Source organism: Perissodus microlepis, chromosome 11, assembly GCF_051167445.1.
Source record: "Perissodus microlepis isolate ML-2025 ecotype Zambia chromosome 11, ASM5116744v1, whole genome shotgun sequence".
Classification (NCBI taxonomy): Eukaryota; Metazoa; Chordata; class Actinopteri; order Cichliformes; family Cichlidae; genus Perissodus; species Perissodus microlepis.
The window spans coordinates 18,112,009-18,137,317 of NC_140471.1; the positions used below are offsets into that span (position 1 = coordinate 18,112,009).

General features: G+C 38.1%; 2 protein-coding genes across 3 annotated transcripts; one reads left to right on the forward strand and one right to left on the reverse strand.

Annotated features, from left to right (window-relative positions):
* Positions 1 to 14,221: 14,221 nt before the first annotated feature.
* LOC146377533 (C3a anaphylatoxin chemotactic receptor-like) lies at positions 14,222 to 15,351 on the forward strand. The gene has a single exon (XM_084944787.1). The coding sequence runs from the start codon at positions 14,257 to 14,259 to the stop codon at positions 15,349 to 15,351; it is 1,095 nt and encodes a 364-aa protein (XP_084800913.1). The 5' UTR covers positions 14,222 to 14,256.
* Positions 15,352 to 20,390: 5,039 nt separating this feature from the next.
* lin37 (lin-37 DREAM MuvB core complex component) lies at positions 20,391 to 25,309 on the reverse strand. Of its 2 annotated transcripts, none has more exons than XM_084943694.1 (9): positions 24,892 to 25,309; positions 24,602 to 24,677; positions 24,464 to 24,514; positions 24,290 to 24,319; positions 23,982 to 24,067; positions 23,692 to 23,852; positions 22,295 to 22,426; positions 22,091 to 22,161; positions 20,391 to 20,717 (listed from the first exon to the last, which is right to left on the reverse strand). In XM_084943694.1, the coding sequence occupies exons 1-9, from the start codon at positions 24,923 to 24,925 to the stop codon at positions 20,630 to 20,632; spliced, it is 729 nt and encodes a 242-aa protein (XP_084799820.1). In that variant the 5' UTR covers positions 24,926 to 25,309; the 3' UTR covers positions 20,391 to 20,629. The 2 variants fall into 2 exon arrangements, with proteins under 2 accessions (XP_084799820.1, XP_084799819.1); XM_084943693.1 differs by having other exon boundaries at positions 24,464 to 24,517.

Genomic DNA, 25,309 nt, shown 5'->3' on the forward strand with positions numbered 1-25,309 from the left:
CAATTTTCAAGTCCATAACTTCATGTGAGCCTCTACAGCACAGTTGTAAAATATTTTACAACATCAAATTCACAACCAACTTTAAACCAAACATCATGAGAGAATAAATGTTTCACTTAACTGGGAAAGTACATTATAAAACAAAGTTGTGTTTTTGCCACATGGATTCATATGCATCTTCTTTAATACAGGATTGCAGTGGATTCCACTCCGTTTCCCAATTAACCAGTACAAGGTTGCCACTGCAGTGTGTCATAAGACACTTATAGTATGTCCTATAACAATACAAGAAATGTTCCATAAATCTTCTCTCGTTTGTTTTCTTCAGTCCATCATGCCTGTGAATTTATGTCCAAATTGTAAATTTGCATAAAAAATTGTTTAGTTTTGTTCACACCTCATCGTCGGTGTGATTTGTTTTAACCGTAACCCTATTTTATATGGTTTTATTTGTTAAAGATTAACAAACTATGAGCATTAACTTGGACATTACACTTCACTTTTTCTAATGTGCCATTAGACAACCCCTCACTACCTTCGATAGACTGTTCTGCCTCTATTCAGTCCTGATCCATGCATGTCAGCATGTACTACCTGCAAAATGGGATTAACCAAATTATCACTTATAGCTAATCTACAAACACATGCAGAATATGCAGCACATTCATGAGTACTTCCATACAGAATCAATATTTTACTGGATGTTACTATTTGTACTGACAGTTAATAGTGGCAGCCTCACAGAGTGCTGGGGTTTGGTACTTTGATAAACTGAGTTTATAATTAGCAAGTGCAGGTTTGTGGTTTTTCACGTCCATCTGATAAGTAAGCGAGTAGGAAAGTGTCTCTAAGGAGGTGTGAAGCCTGGGTACTTTCCAGCAGAAGAAAAATGTATTCAACAATAAATAATTGCTAAGGGAAATACATAACCTAAGTGGAACTACAATAAAGACTACTCCTCTAACACAGGAGATAATGGGACACATTACTGTGTATATTCACACATGAACAAAAATGGAGTCTCCACATTTTTCGCTTTCTTATGGGCTTTGTGATCCCATTCCTGGTCATATTTGTGTATTATGTGGCCATAGGCATACGTACAATGCACATGTCAAAAACAAGAAAACAGGGATCTCGGGATTCATTTTCTCCATCATTTTTGCATTCTTCATCTGCTGGTTGCCCTTCCATGTTGCAGTTTTATAGAAATAAAACCCTTTGTGGTTTTGCTTCAGCTTAAAGTTGTGATTATTGATTTACTGATTAAAACAACCAATGTTACATGAAATGTGTTTTTTAAGGGTTTTCAAGATTACATTTGGTAAGATTTCTATTTGTGTACATAACTTTTTCATCTTTGAGCTTGTTAAACCATGTTTATTAGTATCTGCATCTATTACACTGTCAGAGACTCAACATTTATTGATCTCTATGTATTTTTAACCTGTGAATAAAAACATGCCGATCAAATGCTTTTGCCTGTCTTCATGACAAACCTGACGTACACACTGCTTCACCGCTGATCTAAAAAGATGTCAGTGTTCTATATCTGACTTGGAACACACTAAGTAAATCAGACTACACACAAACTACAAAACATCTCTTTTAAAAGCAAATAGGAAAATAGATAACGGAAAAATCTCCTCAGCACATTGAAATGCAGCAAATGAACCACAGAGTCCCTCAGCTAGTTCTAGCTATCTTGCTGCAAACATATACTGTGCATGCCTTTCTAACTCTGGGACTTGTTGTTGTTTCAGTATCACAACAGCCAGCAGAGTACCTACTACACTATTCACCCTATAACGGAAAGCTAAAAAGATTTAAATATTTTTTGCTAAAAGCGTTTGCCTTTCATGAGGATGATATTAAGGACAGACATAGACAGAAGGACTAACTGCCTCACATGTCCATGCTTTAGGAATCCGAGAACAGAAAGAAAGCATCTTCCTACTGTCAGGGGATGATGTGGAGGAAGGACAGACATCAGAACATAAGATTTTAGGCATTATAATATCTGGAAGGCAAATTATTCAGACGAATTTACACACAAACACAGACATACATACACACACACACACACACTCGTCTGGTTTGCTATCCTTGTGGGGATATCCCATTAAAATAATGCTTCCCCTAGCCGCTTACTCTAACCCTAACCATCAAAAATTAATGGCTAACCCTTACCCCAAACCTAACCAGAACCCAACTGTAACCCTGACACTAAAACCACATTTTGACTGTCAAAAATGCCTTCAACTTCATGAGGACATGGATTTTGGTCCCCACGAGGGCTCTTGGTCCCACCAGTATAGTAAATTTCAGATTTTGGTCCCCATCAAGATAGTAAGAACCCGTACACACACACACACACACACCAGCTTAGAGTTTGATTTCATGTCAGAGCTTGTGTAGCCACTAGGTAGCAAAAGCTCAACACTGCCCCTAGCATCCTGGAGCACTTCTGTCATGTTTTGGAGTTTCTACGTGTTTTGGAGGTTTCACATGCTTCGAAGTTTGTACGTGTTTTGGAGTTTGTACATGCTTTGTCTCTAGGGGCCACCATAAATATACTTTTGTTTATTCACTCCACATAAAATGTAATAAATAAATCATATAATACAAAGACCAACTATTTACATTTCAACTTTTAAGTATTTAAATTTTCAGCGTTTTCTTTTTAAACAAATTTTAAGTGAAACAACACAAAGCACTGCAAACCACAACACAATTAAATCTAAATTAAAACATGCAAAACAAAAAGAAGATGCACATTCACTGTCATATGGGCCTGCATGAGTAAACTTTCTGAATCCTTTATCATCCGCAACTGAAAATAGTTGTGGATGATTACTATACCTTTCTAATGTGACGTTGTTGTCCCCAGCTCTCATTCTTTGTCTTTCCCTCCCGCTCTCTTCCTGTGCTACTGCGAGTGTAACTACCGCCCCTCCCCCCTCTGCCCATCGCAAGCACAAGGCTCGCATGCGGAGTGAAGCGGGAAAAAAGTGCACGAGAGAGGGTGAGAGAAAGAAAAAGCACGTTGTTCACTTCAAAGAGTCGGCTCTAACAGCCATTTTGTTCGCAATCGACACATCACTAACGAGTAGTCCTCTGATTACATGCAACAGAAAACAGGTTACCCGGTTTTACAAAATAAAAAAAATAAAAAAATCTGCACTACCCAGAGGGAGATGGTTATTTCTGAAGGTACCATTAAAACTGGTAACATTTTTCAATGAGAACTTTCCTAATCAGAATGTAACAAGGCTGCAAATCATTGATCTCTATGTCATTTTAGTAACTCTCCTGTCTTGATATGATCAGCCCTACAATTCAGAACCAATTCAGATCAGGGGCTGCTAGGCTTGATCTCTTTTCTTTTATGTTCTCAGCAACTTAATGCATTTTTGACACTTATATACACCATCAGTGTAATTTTTTTTAAAACCGTAAACATATGTTTTTGTTTGCTTAAGCCATCTTAAGCCTTAAGTTAACCGTGAGCCTTAACTTGCACAAAATGGCAGATGTAACAATGATACAAATTACTAAGCTGGTTTTTATTATGGTCTTTGGGTCCAGTGTTTTGAGTTTCGTCTGATTTCATCATTTCCTCGTTTGTTTCTTTATATTTATATTCCCAGATTTCGGTTTCCTATCCATCCTGTATTGTCCCTATGAATTCTTGTCTCCCTTATGTTCCCGTGTCTGGTCTGTTGCCATTTTTGTGTTGTATATAATATCCCTTTGTATCAAGTTAGTTGTAATTTCTCTGTGGTTATCCCTTTGTTCTTGATATCCTCATTTTTCACTCCATGTTTAGTGTTTATAAACTTAAAATAGTATTCCTAGTTTCAGTGATTCTGGGTTATGTACTAGTTTAAGTTGTTTGTATTCTGTCCCTTGTTTTAGTCATCGAGCTTTGCCTCTGTTCCCCAGGTGTTTCTTTTCCCCTCATTATCTTGTGACTATGTATTGTCTGAGTCTCCCTCTGTTCATTGTTTGCTCCTAACAAAGAAAAAAACATGATTATATATTTCCCACCTCTTCATCCATGAGTACTTCCATACAGCATTGATATTTATCAGATGTTTCTGTTTGTATTGACATTTCATTGTAGCAGCCTCACCGTGTACTGCTGACGAAGCCTCTAAAGAAAGTTAACTGGTAAGCAATTAGTGTTGATTTGTTGTTTTTCATGTATATCTTATAAGTCAGAGACTGACAAAGAGTCTCTGAGAAGGTGTGGAAGTGGGCACTTTCCAGGAAAAGAAAATGTACATAGACACGAGGGGCTATTCTAGGATCAGAGTTTTGGGGGTGCTGAGCACCCAGAGAGCTGCCCATCCAGGCAAGGTAAACTTTAGTCGTCATGATGAGACGTCTTTCCTGTCTCTGTCAGTCCCTGCATCCTTAAATGTCTCCAGTTGTCCCGAGTTCCCTCTGACTGTCTCCTTGGTGCATTTAAACCCCTGTTCCTCCCTGTCCTCATCGTCTGTTGTCTTCATCTCCATTATCACTCATCATAATTGTACCCTCTCTGTGCAAGTCTGCAAATTTCTTTATTAAATCATAAGATTCTTAAATTCACCAAGTCTCTCTGTCCCTGGGTCCTCGTCACAAAACATGACATCACTGTTTTGTACATTTTAACACAATTGAATCCCCACATTTGTGAAAGAAAAGCAAAACACTTTTTTGAAAAGTTTGTAACAAAACCATCAAATCTGATAAAGGTTATTTAAATGCTGCCAAAGAAGAATGGATTTGAATTTTAAAAAATACATATCCTAACCTTGATTACTGCGGGAGAATAATGAATGATGCTCACAGTGAGTAAAAAGTAAACTGAGTGCATTTTTTGGACAGAGATTCACTTTTAATGTGTATGTATAATATAATACAGATACATAAAAATACACTCCAAAAACAGAAGAGTCCTTGAAATGTACAAAATATTATTAAAAAATTAGAAAAATTGAGACACCTTGGCCTATGGTACAATGTATACAATGTACAATGGAGCTGACTCAAGACACTAAAAGACCTTTCACAGCTACAGCTGCTAGCTTTCAGTGTGGGGAAGATCTGATTATCCAGAAGATTGTACAATGTTAACATATCTGGAATGGCACCAGCCTCACTCTTGAGCTTCAAAAAGTTTTTGGCAACCGTGACTTCCTCTGACTGAAGCTCAATATGGTAATGCAGTGCCAGGGCTGACAACCCAGTTTGTTTTGCAGATTCTGTACAGCAGCTTTAATATAGGGAGAACACAACTTCCAGATTGTATGAGTAAAATTAGTTGGGTTTTTTCTTTTCCAGTTTAACAGTTTCTGTTTTGCCTGTGTCCCGAATTCGAAAATGTTGAGCAACAGAACAAACCAACAGAGGCCCAGGAGAGTGCAATCAGACAAGGAGTTTATTAAACACACGCAGGAGGAGAAGTATACAGCATCACACCAGCAAAACGTCAGCTAAATGAATTTCAGGCCTTTGGCCTGGCAGGTTTCTGGATTATATGTGTTTGTAAGCGTGTATGTGTCTATCCTTCTATGCTCCAAGTCACCCACAATATATCGACTGAGACATCGCGCTCATCGAAGCTTGAAACTTTCAATAGACTGAGACTGAGCATCAACTCTGAATAAAGCACAGACATGCAATGTGTGTATAAACTGACTAGGGCTGCACCTGTAAGAAAAAGGTTAATAGCAGTAAGTTTCATAAACATCTTTAATGCAATATCAATGCTGTAAGGTATATTATTAATGCAATGTTAATAATGCAGGTTATATTGTTGCAGTAAAATAATTTCTGTATCTCCACACCTGTTAGTACTCCCTGTCTGTTTTCTTACCTGGTTCTTCCTGATCTTGTACTTTCTCCTCATGTTCCCCTCTTTCCTCTCTCCCTCTTTGGACTGACAATCATACACAAATAGATTGTATTCAATTAGATTGAAAAATATATATATATTATTAAGAGCACTAATAAAAAAGTCCTCTCTCAGTGTACTTTCAACCAAAGGGCAAATAACCAAAGCACATGAACATCTAATAAAGGATATAAATATTGAAACACTGATCCAACATTATCCTTTATTGATGGATCATTTGATCTTACACTTTTACCTGAATGTGGCTCCTGTTTTTGAAAAAACTTCCTCATATCCAATATGAACCTGGCTGTCTCTCTGTACACACACACACACAACAGGAGTTATAAGGTTAATGCACATCCAGTCAGTTAGCTAGTTAGTGCCTTGGGTTCAATATGCACATATGATAAAATAACCAGTTTCTCTCATTACATTTCAAACATTACATTTCAAACAGGTAACAGCAGCAGGCTACGGATAATGTTAAGTTTTAGATTTTAAATAGGCTGTATAAATTTCAATGGGAGCAACAGGACGGTCAAATATCGCTGAATTTACTACAGAGTAGGACGGATTGTAGGGTAGCAAACATAGTCGGGAAACACGTTTTCAACACAGCAGGTTACCTGGTGTAATGTTTTTCAGCTAAAAACAAACATGGTCTGACTCCTACCTAAGTATATAAAGAGTAACTGAAGGTTAAATGCAGCTAATATGTCCTGTTTTAAGCCAGGCATAAGTGCCTGACTTAAAACTATACTTTTGTTGTTAAAATGTTCCATCTTAATTAAGTACTGTATGCTTTTTATATTTTTAGTAGTGTGTCACACAAACAGCAAATATTGTCAAAAAAAGTAAGAAATCTTTGGGGGTGCTTTGATTCTTTTTGGGGGTGCTGAAGCTGAAGCACCCCCAAAAATGGGCTAAAATCGCCCCTGATAAACACAAATAATATTCTTTATTTTTACTACTTTCTACATTGTAGATACATACTGAAGACTTCAAATATATGAGGCAAGATATATGAAATTATGTAGCAAAGAAAAAACAGATAAAGAGCTCTAAATATGTTTTATATTTTAGATTCCTCAAAGCAGCCTCCCTTTGCTTTGTTGACAGCGCTGCAAACCCTTGACTTTCACTCAATGAGCTTCATGATGTAGTCACCTGAAATGGTTTTCACTTCACAGGTGTATCTTGTCAGGTTTCATTTGTGGAATCTTTCGCCTTCTTAATGCAGTCGGGACCATCAGTTGTGAGAATAAAGAAAAGCAAGTAAATGAGAAGGTGTGTCCAAACTTTTGACTGGTAGTGTATAACATGTTTATTATCCCCAGCATCCATTTCACAGCCGAAGACTGAACATTTATTGATCTTTATGCATTTTTAAAGCTGTGAATAAAAACATGCCACATTTGTCCGTCTGCATTACACACCTGACTTACACCCTGTTGATCTAACAGAATATCACAACGCTATATACTATAGACTTGTTCCATTTGCACAATGGAACACACTATGTAAATCTGACTACATCACACATCACATCTCTTTGAAATTAAAAGCAAAAAGGAAAATAACTCCTTGAAAAATGTCCCTCACCACATTAACTCCTTAGCATTATTTGTAGGTTATTAAAGTATGGAGAGCAGGAAATGAACCACAGAGTCCCTCAGCTGGTTCTAGTTATCTTGCTTCTTGCTTCATATGCAGTAAGAAACATGGGTTTAAATAGCTCTAAATAACATTATCATCATATTTGCCTTCAGATCAATCTACTGATCTTAAGGTAGAGGTCAAGGATCAAATGTCATGTGATATATTGATAGATTTTCATTTCATCTCAGACAGTACTGTCACAAAGCTCCTTGCTTGTCAGTTATGTGCATGTAGCCTTTACATTACTGCCATCTTGTGGCTGACAGCTGCACTTTCAATCTGCAGCTCTCTTTTTTTAAGGCCGTGCCACAATGGCTGGAGCTGGGTGAACGGAGAGGACAGCAGCTTCTGGTAGTTTGTGCATGCACATTGTGGATAAACAGCTGACCCTTGATGGTAACTGACAGGCAAGCTGGCTCTGCTTTCACTGCTCTGAGACCAGCTGGAAATTGTGCTTCGTGTGGAAACACAGTTAGCATTAATAAGTAAAAAAAAAATGTAATTCATGTACCATTTAACAGATGAGTTTTCTCTTGCTAACCACGATTGCCAACATTTTAGATGTAGAGAAGATGGAGCGTGAAAAAGTTTCTAAAACTTCTACTACATTAACAAGGAAAGGGGTGATGATGATGAAGAGGGGTCGACAGCTTGGAGCATGTTCAGTCTGTTAAAACAGACACAGAGAAGACTCAGCAGAAGTTTCAGATTAGCCTGTTGAGCCTTTTATCGTTTTGTTATAATCATTTTTAATATGCTTTTTGAAAAATCATGATGTAGGCCTGTGTTTATGAGCTCATTAACCTTTTTTTCCAGAGGTAAGTGACCTTAAACAGAAAGGCCACTACAAGCATATGATTTATAAAGTATGCTTGATGTCAATCACAATATAAAGTATTTTTTACTTTTGATATTTTATGCACAGTTTTCCAGTACAACAGTTATTACTGCTTCTTGTTTTTTGGTTGGGTTTTTTTTGTTGTTTTTTTGAGGAATAGTTTGAAAAATGTATCCATCCCATTGTCAGTTTCAGCTAATACAAAATAATTTTTGGTAATATAGTTGATGTTTATTTAACTATAGAAGTCATAATATTTTACAAGTATTCAGCCAGGAATAAGTGCAGAATGGCGAAGAGGTCCATGTAGAATGCAGACAGGCAGCGTAAATGTTTTGTTTTTGCATATATAGACAATGTACACCACACTTGTAAGAGTCATAGTTTCTAAGTTATAGCACTTTTTTTGGTCAGTTTTTAACCAATAAATCATTAAACTGACGTTGAAGATCTTGGTGGCTGTAAGCCAATTTCAGTGGATTACATACTGACAGAATGATGGCATGCACGCAGCGCAGATTTGGCAGGTCCCGGTTCAGGTAGCCCAATTTAGTCTCACATTCAACGTGATGTTACTAAAGACAAAAACTACAATAACTCCTGGACCTGGGATATAGAGTATGTTTGGGGAGTGTGATTGTGTGTACAGTGTCTGTTTCTGTCTGTCTCCACGTCGGGTGAGTGCTGAATGTTTGCTTATGTGTATATGGGGGTGGGAATGCACGTTTGTGCCTGCGTGCGCCTGTTCGTCTGTGTCTATATGTCAGGTCGGGTCTTAGACTCCACCTCTCTGGGAACATCTCCGGCTCTCCGAGGTATGGAGACCTATCTCCCCTCACCACACTCCCTGCTGGTGGCTGATGCCCTCAGACGTCGGTGCGTTGGTGGTTCTTGGTGTCTGGGGCTGGGAGCTCATGTATGTACCGGCTCACTCCTGTTGGCGGCTTGGCGGGGCCTGGTGCCTGTGGCCCGGCTGGGCCCCTTCTGGGGGGTGGGGCACCCTCATGCCTCTGGGCCTGGGGCTCGGTCCTCTCTGGCATAGCTGGCTGCCAGCAGAGCCCACAGACATGTCACTGCAACCCCCTCTGGCCTCTGCTCCGTGGCTGCTGGGTGACCCCTCGTCTGGGGCTTTCCTCAGCTCTTCCCAGGAGGGTGGCACAATTGCCCCTTTGGTGGTCCTCCTTGGGTCCTCATACTCTGGGTCCTCTGGATGTCTGGGGTCTGGATCTCCCCCATACCTGCTTCATGCCCTGGGGGACGGGGCTATGGCTCCCCACACTCCCTAGCAGATTGTTACATGGAGAAACCTTTTGAATACAAGCGTGCTGATCCACACAGGTGTGCACACAGGTGTACACACAGGTGTTCACAGACACAAACTACACCTTTCTTGGCAAAGCACATTGTGCGCTCTCTATCTTGCGTGCTGCACAATAACATTTAATATTTAGTATCTATTGTTAAAAACAGGGCATAATGACTGGATTTCTTGCAGTAGTGTCGAAAAGGACACTAGTTTGTTTTACAATCACTTATATCATATTGATACACATGTGAGGACATGGCAGGCCTCTAGTACAAGTGTCAAATGCAGTGTATTAGCACCAGGAGCTAAAAAAAAATCTTGATAAATTATGCACTTTTCAGGAAACTAGGATATCAGGAAACTATAGAATAGAATAGAATAGAATAAACCTTTATTATCCCATGAATGAGAAATTTGGGTGTTACACAGCTCTTATAGCAAGAGGAATATAGACATAAAGTGGTCCTATAAACATAAGCAACCGAAGTTCTTTTGCCTAAATAAAATTGTACAGAGATATGTATAAAATTTATATTCATAAAGTTATATTCATATTTACCAGTTACTTTACACAGCAATCTTACTTCACCACCATCTGCAGCTTTACCCAAAGCAAACACAAGCTCTTATACTTATAGCAAACATGAAGTTAACATAGAGTGGTGTGCACATGTCAAAATCTTGGCAGAGTACCCACTCTCTTTTACAGTGCTGCCACCTTGTGAGCAAAGTCTAAAACTTCAGGTGAACTTCTACAGTACACTTGAAATGTACATTAAAACATCAAATTCAGTTCAGATCAAGTACATTTTCAGGGTAAACAACAATACAACACAAAGCTCTGTTTATCAGTAATGTCATTACCACAAATGATATACATTTATGTATCAGAGTACAGGACTGGTTTATGTGTGGTTTACCCTCAACTCCCATTCAGGCCATCTTTGATCCCTACTGCAACTCCCAGAAGTGTAACAGTGTCGTCATACTTCTAAAGCTGTCCTCCTCAGCACAGGTATACTGTGCTTCATCTGTTTGTCTACTCTTATCCAACAGCAGCATCCACTGAACCAAATGTGTGGTCACTGGCTGGAGCTGGACTGAACAAACCTGTGACTTTATTTCCAAAGTTAAATTTGCACAAATATTTGCACAGTTTTGCCTACACAAATGTAAAAAAAAAAACAACAACCCCAAAACCAAAAAAACCAACACTTCTACATAACCAGAATATCTCCCACAGAAAAATGGGGGGGTGGGGACATCATTTTCCATTAGGCTCATTAATTTTGCGTCCTAGCAAGCCCTCGCTATGTAAAACAAACTGATGCACCCCTGCTCAGTCCTGATCCATCATCAGTGTGTCCTACCTGCAACACTGGATTAACCACACTATTGCTTATAATGTGCAATGTGCAAACAAATACAAAGTCTCCAACACATGCATGCAAGAAGGAATACTGTGCTTTATGGCACAGCTAAGGAGGAGCCTAACAAAAACACGTGGTTACATATTTATCATCTCTCAATGTATGTTATATGTATGATAAACAGCACACTAAAACTAACAATCTATATACAGCTGTCTTGGTTTGTTGTTTTTCATATCCAGTGTCTGTGAGGATTTTTGAAAGTGGGCAAAGTGTACCACACTGTGCTGAAGCTTTGGGTTGTAATTATTGATTTCTTGACTACAACAATCAATGTGACAAATAATGTGATTTAAAAAAAAAAAAAAAACTTTTAGGTTTTTAGCCGATAATTTTTTTATTTGCAAATGTAACTTTTCATCCTCAAGCTTTTTAAACCATGTTTATTAGTACTGGAATCCACTACACTGCCTTTATACAGATTTTAACCTGTGAATAAAACATGCTGATTAAGTGCCCCTTGAGCTCACTGCAAGACCCCTCCCATGCAGCTGAGCCCGATGCTTTTCCCAGCAGTTGGTAGGTCACCAGGTAATTTTGCCTCTAGCCCTAAAAAAATTATAATTGTCTTTGAGTTTCTATCCTAGGGCTGCCTCAAGGGGGGGTCCGGGTTTCCCATTCCAAGTGACGTTACACAACTCCAATTTTCCATTTCATCATTTTAGTATGGTCACTGCTGGGACCAATTTGCAATTGGAACTCATACCAAAGCCTATTGCCCAAGGGAAATACAGCTCCTGTGGCTTACAACTAATGTGCAAACAAATCTGTAGCATCTGTACTACATCACAGCAAACGGGGATCCTAACATTGAAACAAAAATGCACAATTACCTTTGGGTTACTTTTGTCAAATGTGTTCATCTGAAGAACGCATTCTTCAGAACAACATGCATTCTGCTAATGCTGTACTTTAAAGTTTGTTAGCCCTGAAGTACCTGCCATCAGGCAAGGCAGTAAAATGCTGCCCTTGAGGACCTGCCTGGGGCTACAGACAGCTGTCAGGTCCTGGTGGACTGTCATTGCTGTGCTTTAAAGTTTGTCAGCCCTCAAGGACCTGTCAGTGGTCTGGTGCCCCAAGCATTTGCCTGCCTCGCCTGATGGTGAGCAGTGTGTCTGATGGCAGCCTCTAGCCCACACATCAAATATAGGCTATTAACATCAACAGCTCAAAGAGAAGAGTAATCAAGACATGCATCATCTTGTTATAATATGGAATGGTAACTTTAAATTGTGTACATGAGCAAATTTCAGCAAATTACATATACATTTAGTAACTACTACACAGCAACCATCCTCATTCTCCATTAATCTCTAGTTGGACACAAAGCAAACACAAAGCAAACACAAACCCAACCTACAACAAAGATAAAACTAAAACAATACCTGTCAACATCTTCGTGGAGTAATCACTGCCTTTTACAATTTTGCCACCTTCTGGTCAAAGTCCCTAACTTCAGGTGAACCCCTACAGCACTCTGGAAATGTACCTCACAACAACCAATTCACTGCCAACCTTAAAGCAAACAGAATAAATCTTTCACATTACTCAGAAATTAAACTATAAAATTATGTGTTTGCCCTCTGGATGCTTATGCATCTTCTTTATTGCAGGATGGCAGTTGATACAGACTATTGTAAGTCACTTATAGTGTCCCATAACAATACACCTTCTTTGTTTTCTTCAGTCCACTGTGGGATCCTGGAAGAATATGATCACCCCTACAATGAAGAGTCAATTCAGATAAAGTATATTTTCAGGTTTAGCAACAACACCAGACGAATTAAAGCTCTCTTAAAATGCGAGCCCTTGTCTGAATGTATTTACTACCCACCAGCTACCTGTCCACCTTCTTTATTGCAGAATGGGAGTATTTTATGTACGGTTTATTACCACATCTTTATTCAGGCCATGACTGTGTGTCACTTGTTTGCCTGCTGTCGTCTATCAGTATTTTCTCTGGTATTTCCTCATCAGTGGATGAGGCTAGACTAAACTGCAGGTACATTTACATGAACATTTGCACAGTTTTGCTTACACAAATGAAATGCTAAAAATAATCATAATAAAATAAATAAATGTAAAAAAAAACATAATATGCCATCAGACTCTTCCCACTTCATTCTTGGTCCTGTGATGGAATTTTCTGTTAATAAAGTCTGCAATGTGATCAGCTGTGGCCAAGCTTTTTGAATTATTGCATGCAGGAGAGCTGACACAAATCAAACATCACAGTTCTACAGTCACGACAGCTCTGTCTTTGGGACATTGCAGCTCGTCTTTTATACCTTCACACACACAACTCCTGTACCTTAGAGTTTCTTTCCCACCCGCGTTGCTGCTGGGCAGAGAGCCACTCCCACTATCTTTCTCCAAGAAGCACCTGGCGCTGGCCTCCCTGGGAATTTTCATATAGTCAGCAGATAACATAGTTGAGCATGCTACATCATGTCATATTGACCTTCAAATAAAGGCTATGCAAAACTCTACGGTGAATTTCAAACCACCTAAATCCGAATGTTAGAATAAACTAGAATTTTTTTTCATCACAGTCCCAGCAAGCTGATCCATGCTGATCCATAAGTGAGTCCTACCTGCAAAACTGGATAAACGAAACTACTGCTTATCACTAATGTGCAAACACATGTAAAATCTGCAGCAAATGCATGCAAGAAGGATTACTGTATTTTAGAGCACAGCTAATAGGGATCCTATAAAAGACAAAAACACATGATTACAAGTTTCCCACCTTCCACAGAGCATTGATATTTCACCTGATGCTTCTATCTGTTTTGATATCTCGTGTTGAAATCCTCAAAGAGTTACTAAATGAAAATGTAACATAGACACAATGCACTGCAATAAATGCTACTCTTTTAAGGTTTGGCCAACCTTTTTAGTGTAATTCGAAAAATGGGTAGAGGTGTGGTGGAGAAACATAAAGGTGTTTCTGTTCTCTGGTGCATAATCTGAGGGGGAGGAGTAACAAGAGCAAATAAAAGCAGCAAAAGATCGAGTTCAACATTGAATAAAGACAGACTCTCTCAGCTAAAAGGAACATGGGGAATGGTGAGATCGTTTAAACACATATTAGCATTTCTTTTAAATGTCATCAGGTGAAAGGTGATATGATTTCATGAACTTTTTTGTTTTGTTTTTAGGTAACATCAGTTCAGCTGCAAATCAATCCTCTGGGCTGGAAGCAGCTTCCAGACACATACAAACAGCCTCTATTGTCATCTACTGTGTGATATTTATAGTTGGCACTCTGGGCAATGGTTTGGTTATCTACGTGACGGGCTTCAAAATGCAGAAAACAGTCGAGACAGTTTGGTTTCTCAACCTGGCCATAGCTGACTTTCTCTTCACAGCCTTCCTGATTTTCTCGATCATTTCTCTCTCTCAGAGTCACCAGTGGCCTTTTGGACAATTCATGTGCAAGCTCAACACCTTTGTGAGTGTAGTCAACATGTTTGCCAGCATCTTTACTCTGATGGTGATGAGTTTGGATCGTTATTTGTCCATCTGGATGGTGGTGTGGGCACACAACAAGCGCACAGTCTGCAAAGCTCAGCTCATATGTGTTGGTATCTGGGTGATTGCTGCGGTCTGCAGCACTCCTTATGCCACTTTTCGCACTGTTTCAGAAAGCAATGGGAGTCATTATTGTCACTATAATTTTACAAGCAAGGAATCAACATGGAGTCTATATACTCTTCGCTTTCTTATGGGTTTTGTGATCCCATTCCTGGTAATACTTGTGTCTTATGTGGCCATAGGCATCCGTGCAATGCGCATACCGAGAACAAGGCGACAGAGATCTTGTCGAATCATTTTCGCCATCATTTTTACATTCTTCATCTGCTGGTTGCCCTTCCACGTTTTCAACTTTATAGATACATCTAACCCAGATCTCAGGAACATTGTTACAATCGTGGGTCCTCTGACTGTAAGTCTGGCTTTTCTGAACAGCTGCCTGAACCCCATCCTCTATGTTTTCATGTGTGAAGAATTCATGAAGAAGCTTCAGCAGTCAATATGTTTTGTACTTGAGAGTGCTCTGGCAGAGGACCACATATCATTTTTGTCCACTCACTCCATGTCATTAACCTTGTTAAAGACTTTCCAAAAGTCAGACGCTGCAGCAACTTCAAACAGGACGGACACGGCCGATTTGAAATCCTTCACAGAAAGCAAAGTGATCACAGAGGAGACACCGAACACTGAATAAGATTTCAACATCAGCCAATGTAAACTGAAATACATTATTTTTTAAGCAAATCAAACTGAGTTAAATAGTGCACTCATGCACAGAACTGTGTTAATGTGTTAATACGTTACTTCCTGTTAAAGCACAGATTTACTTTTAACTGCTCTTACTATTGCAGGGAGTACTCTCACTGTACTCTCTTCAAGTGTAAGAAAGAAAAGTTACTATCTTAGTATCAGAAAAACTATGTGGAAGTGCTGCAGCTTTGGGTTGTAATTATTAATTTATTGATTAAAAAACCAATGTGACTTTTACGTGAATTTTTTTAGACTTTCAAGATTACATTTAATAAGTTTTCTATTTGTGTACATAACTTTTTCATGTTTGAGCTTATTAGGCCATGTTTATTAGTATCAGCATCCATTACCAGTGTTGGGAAGGTTACTTTTAAAAATTTATTAAACTATTGATTACAGAATACATGCCCCAGAATGTAATTTGTAACGTATTCTGTTAAGTTACTCAATGAGACTATAACACATCCTGAATATTTTGGATTGCTTAATACATTATCATGCTTTTTACAACTACATGAATGCACTATTGCTGTGTGATTTATTAATATTACTGAAGGCTACTCGTCATACCAATACCAACTAGACTTTTAAATAATATAATATAATATAATATAATATAATATAATATAATATAATATAATAAACATATTAATTTATATAATTAATTAATATAAAATGAGCAACAGTAGGGTGGGCGTCAGGTAAGACTGCACTTCATGCAGTGATCTCATATAGAAAACTATTTCTGTATCAGATATGTTTTCTTTTTGTCTGCTTTCAGAACTGCACGAGATTATTTGCAGCTACCAGGTTGTTAAAGTTATCCATCAAGTCTAACAGTCTGCAGTCTATTATGAACTAAAGCCAACTAATAATGTTAGCTCGGTGCCGAGTAGCCTTCAGTAATAGTAATAAATCACACAGCAATACTACATCGAAGATACTGAGGTGGCTCATAACCAGGTGGCTACCACAACTAAAACAAGGTAGTTGCAGTAGACTAATGTTAGTTTTGTTTTTGTTTTTTTAAATAACTTGCTTCCAGATGTTTCTTTAAGTTGGAGTCTTTTGACCCTGAGAGCAGCTTGGTAGCTGGCAAACAGAGTTTGCATTGAACGGTCAGATTTCGCCCATCCCTTTCTTCTTTAAATGTAAAATTGTGTCAGAATTTCCTAGTAGGGAATGCATTCCTGCCCGTGCACTGCTGGCTTTGTTGTGCTGGCTCCGGGTCCATTGTGTTACGGACTCCAGCAACATTAACAGGACGCTTACATTAGAGCATCTTATTGCATGTTTGTTTGGGTTTCTAACAAAGCGTGAAATTACCAAAATTACAGAGGGGATAGGCTAACATATGAAACAAGAAAAGACCGCTGTGTAATCAATTTATTTCAACAAAGTAACTGTATTCTAATTATAATCTTATAATCTTTTTAAACGGTAACTGTAGCGGAATACAGTTACTCATATTTTTTTATTTAAATATGTAACGCTGGTACATGTATTCTGTTACTTCCCAACACTTTCCATTAAACTGTAATAATAGATTTATTAACACTTACTGCACTTTTTTAACACTGTAAATAAAAAGATACTCGTCAGTTTGATTACCACTCTAAGACTAAGAGATAAAAAACATTGAAATGTTTTTGCTAAAAAAAGAGTTTTAAAGAGCATTTGCCTAACACGAGAATCAATACTGAACTGTAACACACAGAGGCAGGGTACACCGTTGGTATATGGCCAGTCTTTCACAGGGCTAACACAAACAGCCAACCATTTGCACTCACATTCACACCTATGGGCAATTTAGAGCCACCAATTAACATAACCCTACTAATTGCATGTATTTTTACTTTGGGATGAACTTTTTCGGTCTGAGAACATAGATAGTTTTCTCCAATGTAAAAATATTCAAATTTGGAAGAATGGTGTACATCAGAGTTCTTTTGTCACTTAACCTGTTTTCAAATTAAATAAGTGTAAACTTTATTCATACTTTTGTATTTCCCTGTTTGTTTCTCACTTCCTGTTTATATTTATAGTTATTAGTCTCCTGCATTCTGAATTTAGCTGTACTTCCCTCCTCTCTGTTTCCTTGATTGTCCACAGCTGTGACTTCTTACCCTTACTTTTCCACATCCCTAGGTGCACTCCAATTGTCCATTTTGTTTCGGAAGGTTCCTAACTGAGAGACATGACCCAGAGGTATCTGTGTGGCGACTTCACTAAGAGCTGTTCCAAATACTCCAAATAGAAAGGAAAGGAGCTTCATCGCTCCCTTGATTGCTTCCTTTAGCATGGGATACACTGGACCATCCTTTAAGAAAGGAGAAGAATGTGTACAATATAATCCACAAGCATAAACTAAGCTTGACAAATGTGTGCAGTGATGTGTGTGTAACTTTTGAAGACTCACAAGCACATGATCCAGTCCACACACAAATATGAATAAATATATAATCCTTGTAGAACACCTGGTAGAACAGAACTTAGTGTGGAAGAAGTAGTTGATAAAGATGGAAAAAAAAATTTAAAAAGTGAAAAGGTATTGGTAAAAATGCAAACAAGAAAACAAAATTAGAAGTAGATGAAGAAAAATGTGTCCGATTATGCGAAGTTAACTGTTCGGGATGCACCAACAACAGTAGTACTAGAAGCCCTCACTGTCTTTTCATCAATCTAATTAAAATTGGAAAATTTTAATTTTAATCTATCAGAATCAGAGTACTTTATTAATCCCAGAGGAATCACTGGTCACAGTTGCTCCAAGTCAGTAAGAACAGTAACTAAAGTAAATTAAATAACACACTATATTACAAAGTTACAAAATACAATCATGATGGGCTGCCTAGACCAAAAATGCCCCAGCCCTGAATAGACCAATGTGCACATTCTAACTACTGTATTTCACAATGCTGCCACCTTGTGACCAAAGTCATAAGTGATCTCAAGAACCGACAATGCCCAGAGCCTTTAGCATCCCGAGAGGAATCTCAATCCAAACCTTGCACCTTGCCACTGGGGAGCTTCTCAGTAACCTCTGCCCTCTTCATAGAGGATATTTTGATTGGGAATTGGAGTTCCTCAAAGTTATCTTTCCACAGTCTTTGTCAGCAACTGTCCTTCCTGACCATACATGACCTTAATAAAGGTCATAATTTTTTCTTGTGGTATTAACCCAACAGTTTTTCAGAATCTCCTTGAGGTAAGCTGAAAGTCCTCCTGACCTACTCACACAAGTTTTTACTTCTGTTAATTCAGAAACCACAGCCCTTTTGGCCCTTCACTACCCATCTGCTGCTTCAGAAGATCCAAGGGTCAACCAGGCCTAGAAATCCTCCTTCTTTACCCTGACCAGTGTAAACCACTACCTAGCAGTACATCTCATCCTTAGGTTGCCAACACAACAGACACCAATAACTTTATAAATACAACCTCTGCTTGCTGGCTCTGTAATAGAGGTCTTAAACATGGAGTGAAAAACCCTATGGACTGGGGCATCTGCCAGACACGTCTAAATTTCCCCCATTTAGGTTTTCCAGGTCTGCCCAGACAGCCTTCACCATCATGTAATCCAGTTCACCATTGCTAGTCCCATTACCCAAGTATCCACAAGACAAGGCCTCAGATGACAGAACTATAAAGTCAATCATTGACCTTTGGCCTAAAGGGGCACTGACACCAAGCACACTTATAAGCAACCTTGTGCTTGAACCTGGTTAACTGGTTAACCTGCTTAACACATAATAATAAAGCACCAAACTGATTCAGAACAAACACGCTATTCTTCCCATTCACCCCTCTCAGGTGTCCCTGTAATTGTGCTTGTGAGTGCCAAAGTCTTGCAAAAGAACTGTAGCTGGCAAGATATTCTGAACTAAGATATTCTGAACTATAGATGTGAGATATAGATGTGATATTATTTGTCCTTAAAAGTAAAAATAAAAAATAATGAATTGGCAGGTGTAAATAGGCTATTTGCAGAAGATGAACAGTCATGTCTTTAAAAAACTGGTGGAAAACATCGAGCAAAGACCTGACACAGGACCTGAGAGATGTATTGGACCCTTCAGTTGATCCATCTACTGTTCACTGAAACTTCATCAGAAATGGTCTCAGTGTAAGGGTAGCTGTCAGAAGCCGTCCTTAAGGAAGGGAAGTAGGGATAAAAGGCAGAGGTATGCCAAATTAGACAAGAACTAGACTGAAAAGCAACAACAGTGACAACAGGTCTTACGAAGTAAAGAATCCAAATTTGAACATTTTATGTTCAAATGGTCGTCAATATTCATGGAGGGGGCCTAGAGTCTCACAACAGTGTTTCTAGCCACTCAGCATAGAAAACACAGTGGAGGCCCCGCCATGGTTTGGTGCTGCATTACCACCAGTAGCCGTGACGATCTTGTTAAAACTGAAACATGAACGCAGAAATGTGCCATGAAATTTTGACCCGCCTTGCAATATCACCTGGAAAGCATGCAATTCTCATAACTTTATTTTTCATCATGATAAAAGTATCAGTAAAAGTATACCTGGATAGAAAAAAAACTGTTGGCATTGGAACTGGCCTCACCAGAACTCAGATCTCAGCAATATTGAAGCAATGTGGGATCATCTTGACAGACAACAGATGAAAAAGACAGCTAACATCCCAAGTAGAGCTTTGAATGTTCTTCAAGAAGCCTGGAGAACTACACCTGGAGACTACTTAAAGAAATGACAAGAAAGCTTGCCTAAGAGAGTCCAAAATATAAAGATATAAAAAGTGGCTCAAGAATTTTGCACAGTTGTGTATTTTACTCTATACAAAATGACATGCAAATTTTAAGACATGAGCAGGTTTTGGTACTTCATCAATGACTATTATAAGTGTGACGTGAATACAAATTAAAGAATGAGTCATGACATATACCTCATTACCTGCAGGATGCTCGTTAACACATGCCAAGATTAAAGAAGTAAAATTAAAAGTGGAAGAGATTTATATTAAAGCACTTTAATACACATTTCATTAATCTTGAGATTTTACAAGTCATTGTGTCTGGAAAGTACTACTGATGAAACAGTTAGACGTATACACTAGATTTTTACAAATTAATAATTTAAAAAATGTACGCGCTTTTCTATGAGTCAGACTGTGTAGAAACAGGTGTATTCAAGCACTGACTGCTTCTTTCCAACAAAGTCCTCTCTGTACTGTAGAGCTACAGAGTAGCCAGTCAGTGATCATAGAGCTCCTTCATTTCCTTAAGGACCTTTATGCTCTCACTGTATCTTAATTGATTCTTGTTGGAGCACTCCTTCCATCTATGGAAAAAAAGAAAAGAAAAAAGAAATAGTTCAATTGTGCACCTTTTACCTTTTCCTTGAAATAAACTGAAATTATATTATTTTCCTTCTTAAAAGATTCATAAAAACTTTCATACATGATGCTTGCTACATAACAAAATCTGATTTTGAACATTTCTAACTGAAAATTCATACACAGTTTTCATCCAGCAATAACAATATTAGAAGGAGGAGGAATGGTAGTTCAGAGGTGGGCTAAATGTTCAATTTTTATGAGCCAGCCTTTTGAAGTAATTTTCATACAACTGCTCAACTGTGATCGCTCCTTTTGTCCAGCTGTTTCCAAATGAAACAGGCACATACTAAATTTTACTGTTTAGTCTCCCTTCTTAATTCAATAAAGTTATTAAACAGCAGGTGGCACTCATGGAGGATCAAACTTTGCAAAGCTATATTTTGGGTCCCATGACAAAGATTACTTCATACCCACAAGACGACAGCTCGTCAATCACCAAAGACACTGAACAGAGTAAACACTGGCAGATGAACTTTAAGTCTGAGCATTATTGAAGGTCATATTTTTTACATTTCAATATCCATGGCTCAGTTTATTGTAAAACCTGTGCCCTTGTTTTATCTTTTCTTTCTTTCTTTTGACTTTCTAGAGTCACTGAACATGCTGACTGGCTGACTTTGCACAAGCTGTGAAATCAAACTGTGAAAGGTGCAATGACTAACTTCACAAATCCACCTGTTTGAGCCCAAATCTGATCAGATAACATATAGGTGTCTTTCAGGAATACTTAAAATCCTTTATATTAAAAAAATGCATAGAATAACTACACCGTCTGTCATTGACAAATGTTGTTTTTGTGAGGCAGTTTTACTTCTCAGGCACATTGGTTGTGCCTGAGAAGTACACACACACAGCTCTGTGCTGAGCTGACACCTTGACATAACAAGGAAAAAATTGTTTTTTGTTTAAAAAAAATTCTATTTATGTTTATGTTTAGACGATTAAATATTAATTTATTATTTTAAACATGTATTACATCATCTTATAATTTGGATTTCAACAGTTAGTCAAAACAGCTCATAGCCTCATTTATTCATTTCTTTGTTAGCTCTATTCAGCCTGTTGCTGTCCTCTTGTGGTAAATCACACTGTAAAAACTTTTCATTATCCATTAAAAGATTTGACGTTTGCCTTCACTCATTTGTACCTGGTCATTAGTGTTACACCCCTTTCTCCCTAAAGAGTTGGTGAAATTAATAACATCTGAATAATTACGTCCAGAGGTGAAGCCTTGAACAAAGTTAGTTGTTTACAGTGTGTGACTAAATCATTTCAAACCAAGAACATATTATTTTTTGTCATAAGAAAAACGTACTTTTGCCTTATCTTTTTCCAACGCTCCATGTGGTCACATATGAGAGAACCTGACACAGCAACATCTGTCAACTATGAAAAGAGAGGTAGTTAAAATTCATGGTTTTGTCTTACTACCTGAAGACCTTCATGTATGAACAGATCTGTAAAATTAAACAATCACAATGCAATAACAACTTTGGTGAAAGGCATATTATACAAGAACCTTGGTAACAGTTGGTTTTTCAGTAGGTGGGATCCTGAGATTGATGGGTTCACCAGAGGAGTTGACTGGACAGGCGGCCGGAGGAGGAAGTCGGTACACATTCTGACCTTTACCGTTGATTGTGTCTGTAACCTAGGGCAAAAAAAAAAAAAAAAAAAAAAGATTACTGCTAAACGCGTATTTCCAATAACAATACTTATTGATAACATGCCATTTTGTTTTTGGGGAGGCATTGACTAAAACAAAAGTACGAGTACACAATCAGATTCAATCAGGTTTCAAATACATTTTATGCACCACTTCCTCTCACAAACAACCTCACTCAAAAATATTGTCACCGTAGGGATCATCCATTAAAAACAGTTTCATTATGTCTTATTCAGATAACGTTGATTAAAACGTGTAACAAGTCAGTTACATTTGCACTAAGGAAAACAAAAGGAGACAATAGTTTGGCACACAGCGTATTGCAGTTACTTTGAAAACAATTTAATTACATTAGACCTTGTGAAATATTAATAATAATCAAATTATGAGACTGCAAAAGAGATAAGACCCTTTAACAGTAGATGTGGCATGACCTGTGCTAACCGCTAACTAGAGCGAAGGACCCCAAATTTGTGTTGCACTGGTTGCTGCGCCCTGCTTGTGTGTCATCTTTTGCGGCCGCTCTACGTATACTAGATGCGTCTGCTCCTTTTCATTTCAAAACATGTATGTCTCTGACTTCATATCGTCTGCAAGATGTTTAATTAAAATTAAAAAAATGTGCTCATTCATAAAGAACAAAGCTTTGTAACTATCCTACTAGTGAAGAGTGTGTCGTTTCCTCAACACTGCTTTTTCTGCTTAGGCCCCCAGAGTCGTTGAAATGAATTACTTACTCAAAGGCTCTATAGATCCCTATATATGCACATAAACCTCTGCCAAAAAATTCACAGAACTCAGATACGCACAGAATGTTTCCCTTCATTATTTGGTTAAACTTAGAGCAGCTGTAGGCATCGTTTCTATTGGTCACGTGAAGGTAAGTCACAACACGCAGTGGTCAAAGTTCAACTTGTTTGAACTGTTTGAACCTCGCTGGCACGCTTGGGCTGTGCTTTGCTCAGCACTTTGGTTGGCACAGCGGTGCAACGTTAATGTGTGGCGCAAGCAATAGAAATGAATGGGGTTAAGAGCGCAGGGCTGCGCGTGCCACATCCTATGTGAAAGGGCCCTTAGACTCTACCCTGCAGAGTTCCACATTAGCAAAATTTAAAAGACCTCATTTTAAGTTACCGTAGATGTAAGAGATAAGTTTAAATTTAAATCAATGTGCCCCTGTGTTTTTTTGTGCATTTGTTGGTTGTACATTTGAATAAAACCTCCAGCATCTTAGCCATTTATGACCCCACCTCTTCCTCTACCATGCTCTGTGGGGAGCTGGGGGAAGCAGCTGGTTCTCGAACGGAAGGATTATTCCTCATCCATGCACGGCAGATAGGATACAGTGGGGTGGCGGTGTTGAACTGAGCCAGATCTACACTGCGGTCAAACAACTTAATAACATAAGCATCTAGTAAAGGGAGAAGAAGAGAAAAATTAATTAAAAGTAAGAAAATGGTCACAAGTGCAACAGACAAGATGGTTACACAGTAACCAAGGTACATCAAAGAAAAATTCCAATCATTTTTCATTCATTTACTTTGTTTATGCTGATTGCTTTCTGGAATGCTCTCATCCATCTCTTTTCGCTTCTTTCTCCGGTGCTGTGGAAATCGAGCTGACGGTCTGCAAAAGAAATGTTTTTTTAAGTAATATATTTTTGGAGCTTAAAAGAGATTCAAAGTAATTTCTCATGTCTAAATATGCCCTGTTTTGAATGCCCTGGTATTTCTTTGTGAAGCACTTTGTGATCTTTGTTTTGGAAGGTGCTATATAAATAAAATTTTACTTACTAAATAGAAAAAAAGTTACTGACAAGTCAAGTTTAATTAAAACATAAATACTTGCCTTTTTCCAGCCGATGTTGGCGATAAATCCCTAGAGACAACAGGTGGAATATGCATAAATTGCAATTAAAAAATAAATGTTTAAATAAAATCATTGAATCAGCACACCCAATTGTAAAATATTATATTAGCAGATCATTAAAAACTAAATAAAACCAAAATCACTGGTCCATACTTGTTCAAAGAGTCTGCTGACAATTTTCCTGGATCACCTTCATTTTGTTCCCTGCTGAAAACATCTTTATATTAGTTTTGTTATTAAGAATAAATCGATTCTGTAATAATTATATGCTAAACAATTAATTTTGATAACCTTTCATTTTCACTCTTCTCTACCAGTCCCTTTAAGACAGCATCTAATTTGCTGCGTGCACCAGCCCCGTCTAAGTCTGCAAAAGTAATAATGAAATAATTAATGACAACAACAATACTCACTTTAGGTGACACTCGCCACCTGTATTACTTAGCTTTTAAGAATCCTGTATAATCCGAACCACTCAAGCTTACAAGCGAATGTACTCCAAAACAATCACAAGAATGTATACCACACAAAAATTTGGAAAATCTGAAACGTTTTCAGGAAATATTGAGAGCTGCTGGTACCTGGCCTTTCCGTCTTGATCTTGACGTGTTGCATTGTGTCCGCCTTTCTATAAACACCCCGTGGGAACTGGCAGACTTTTAAAACCACACTTTTGCTGTTTCGATTCTTTAGATTTACAATAAATTATGTTTGATTCCTTGCTAACGGCGCCGTTAGCCAAACTAGCTGTGTAGTACCGTTTACAACCAGTTAGCTGCATTAGCCGTAACCACTGGTTAACAGTTAAGCTATATAACGTTATTTACGTTTAGCTATTAAAACCATTAAGGAAATAACGGTTATCCCTATCGACTTCCATATAGTTAATAGAAAGATACAGCACAATAGTCGTTTATGATTTATACCAAGGTTTGTGGAGTAATGGCCAAACTACTGTTGCTAACTTAGCTTATTTTTGACAAACGCATACCCTTACTA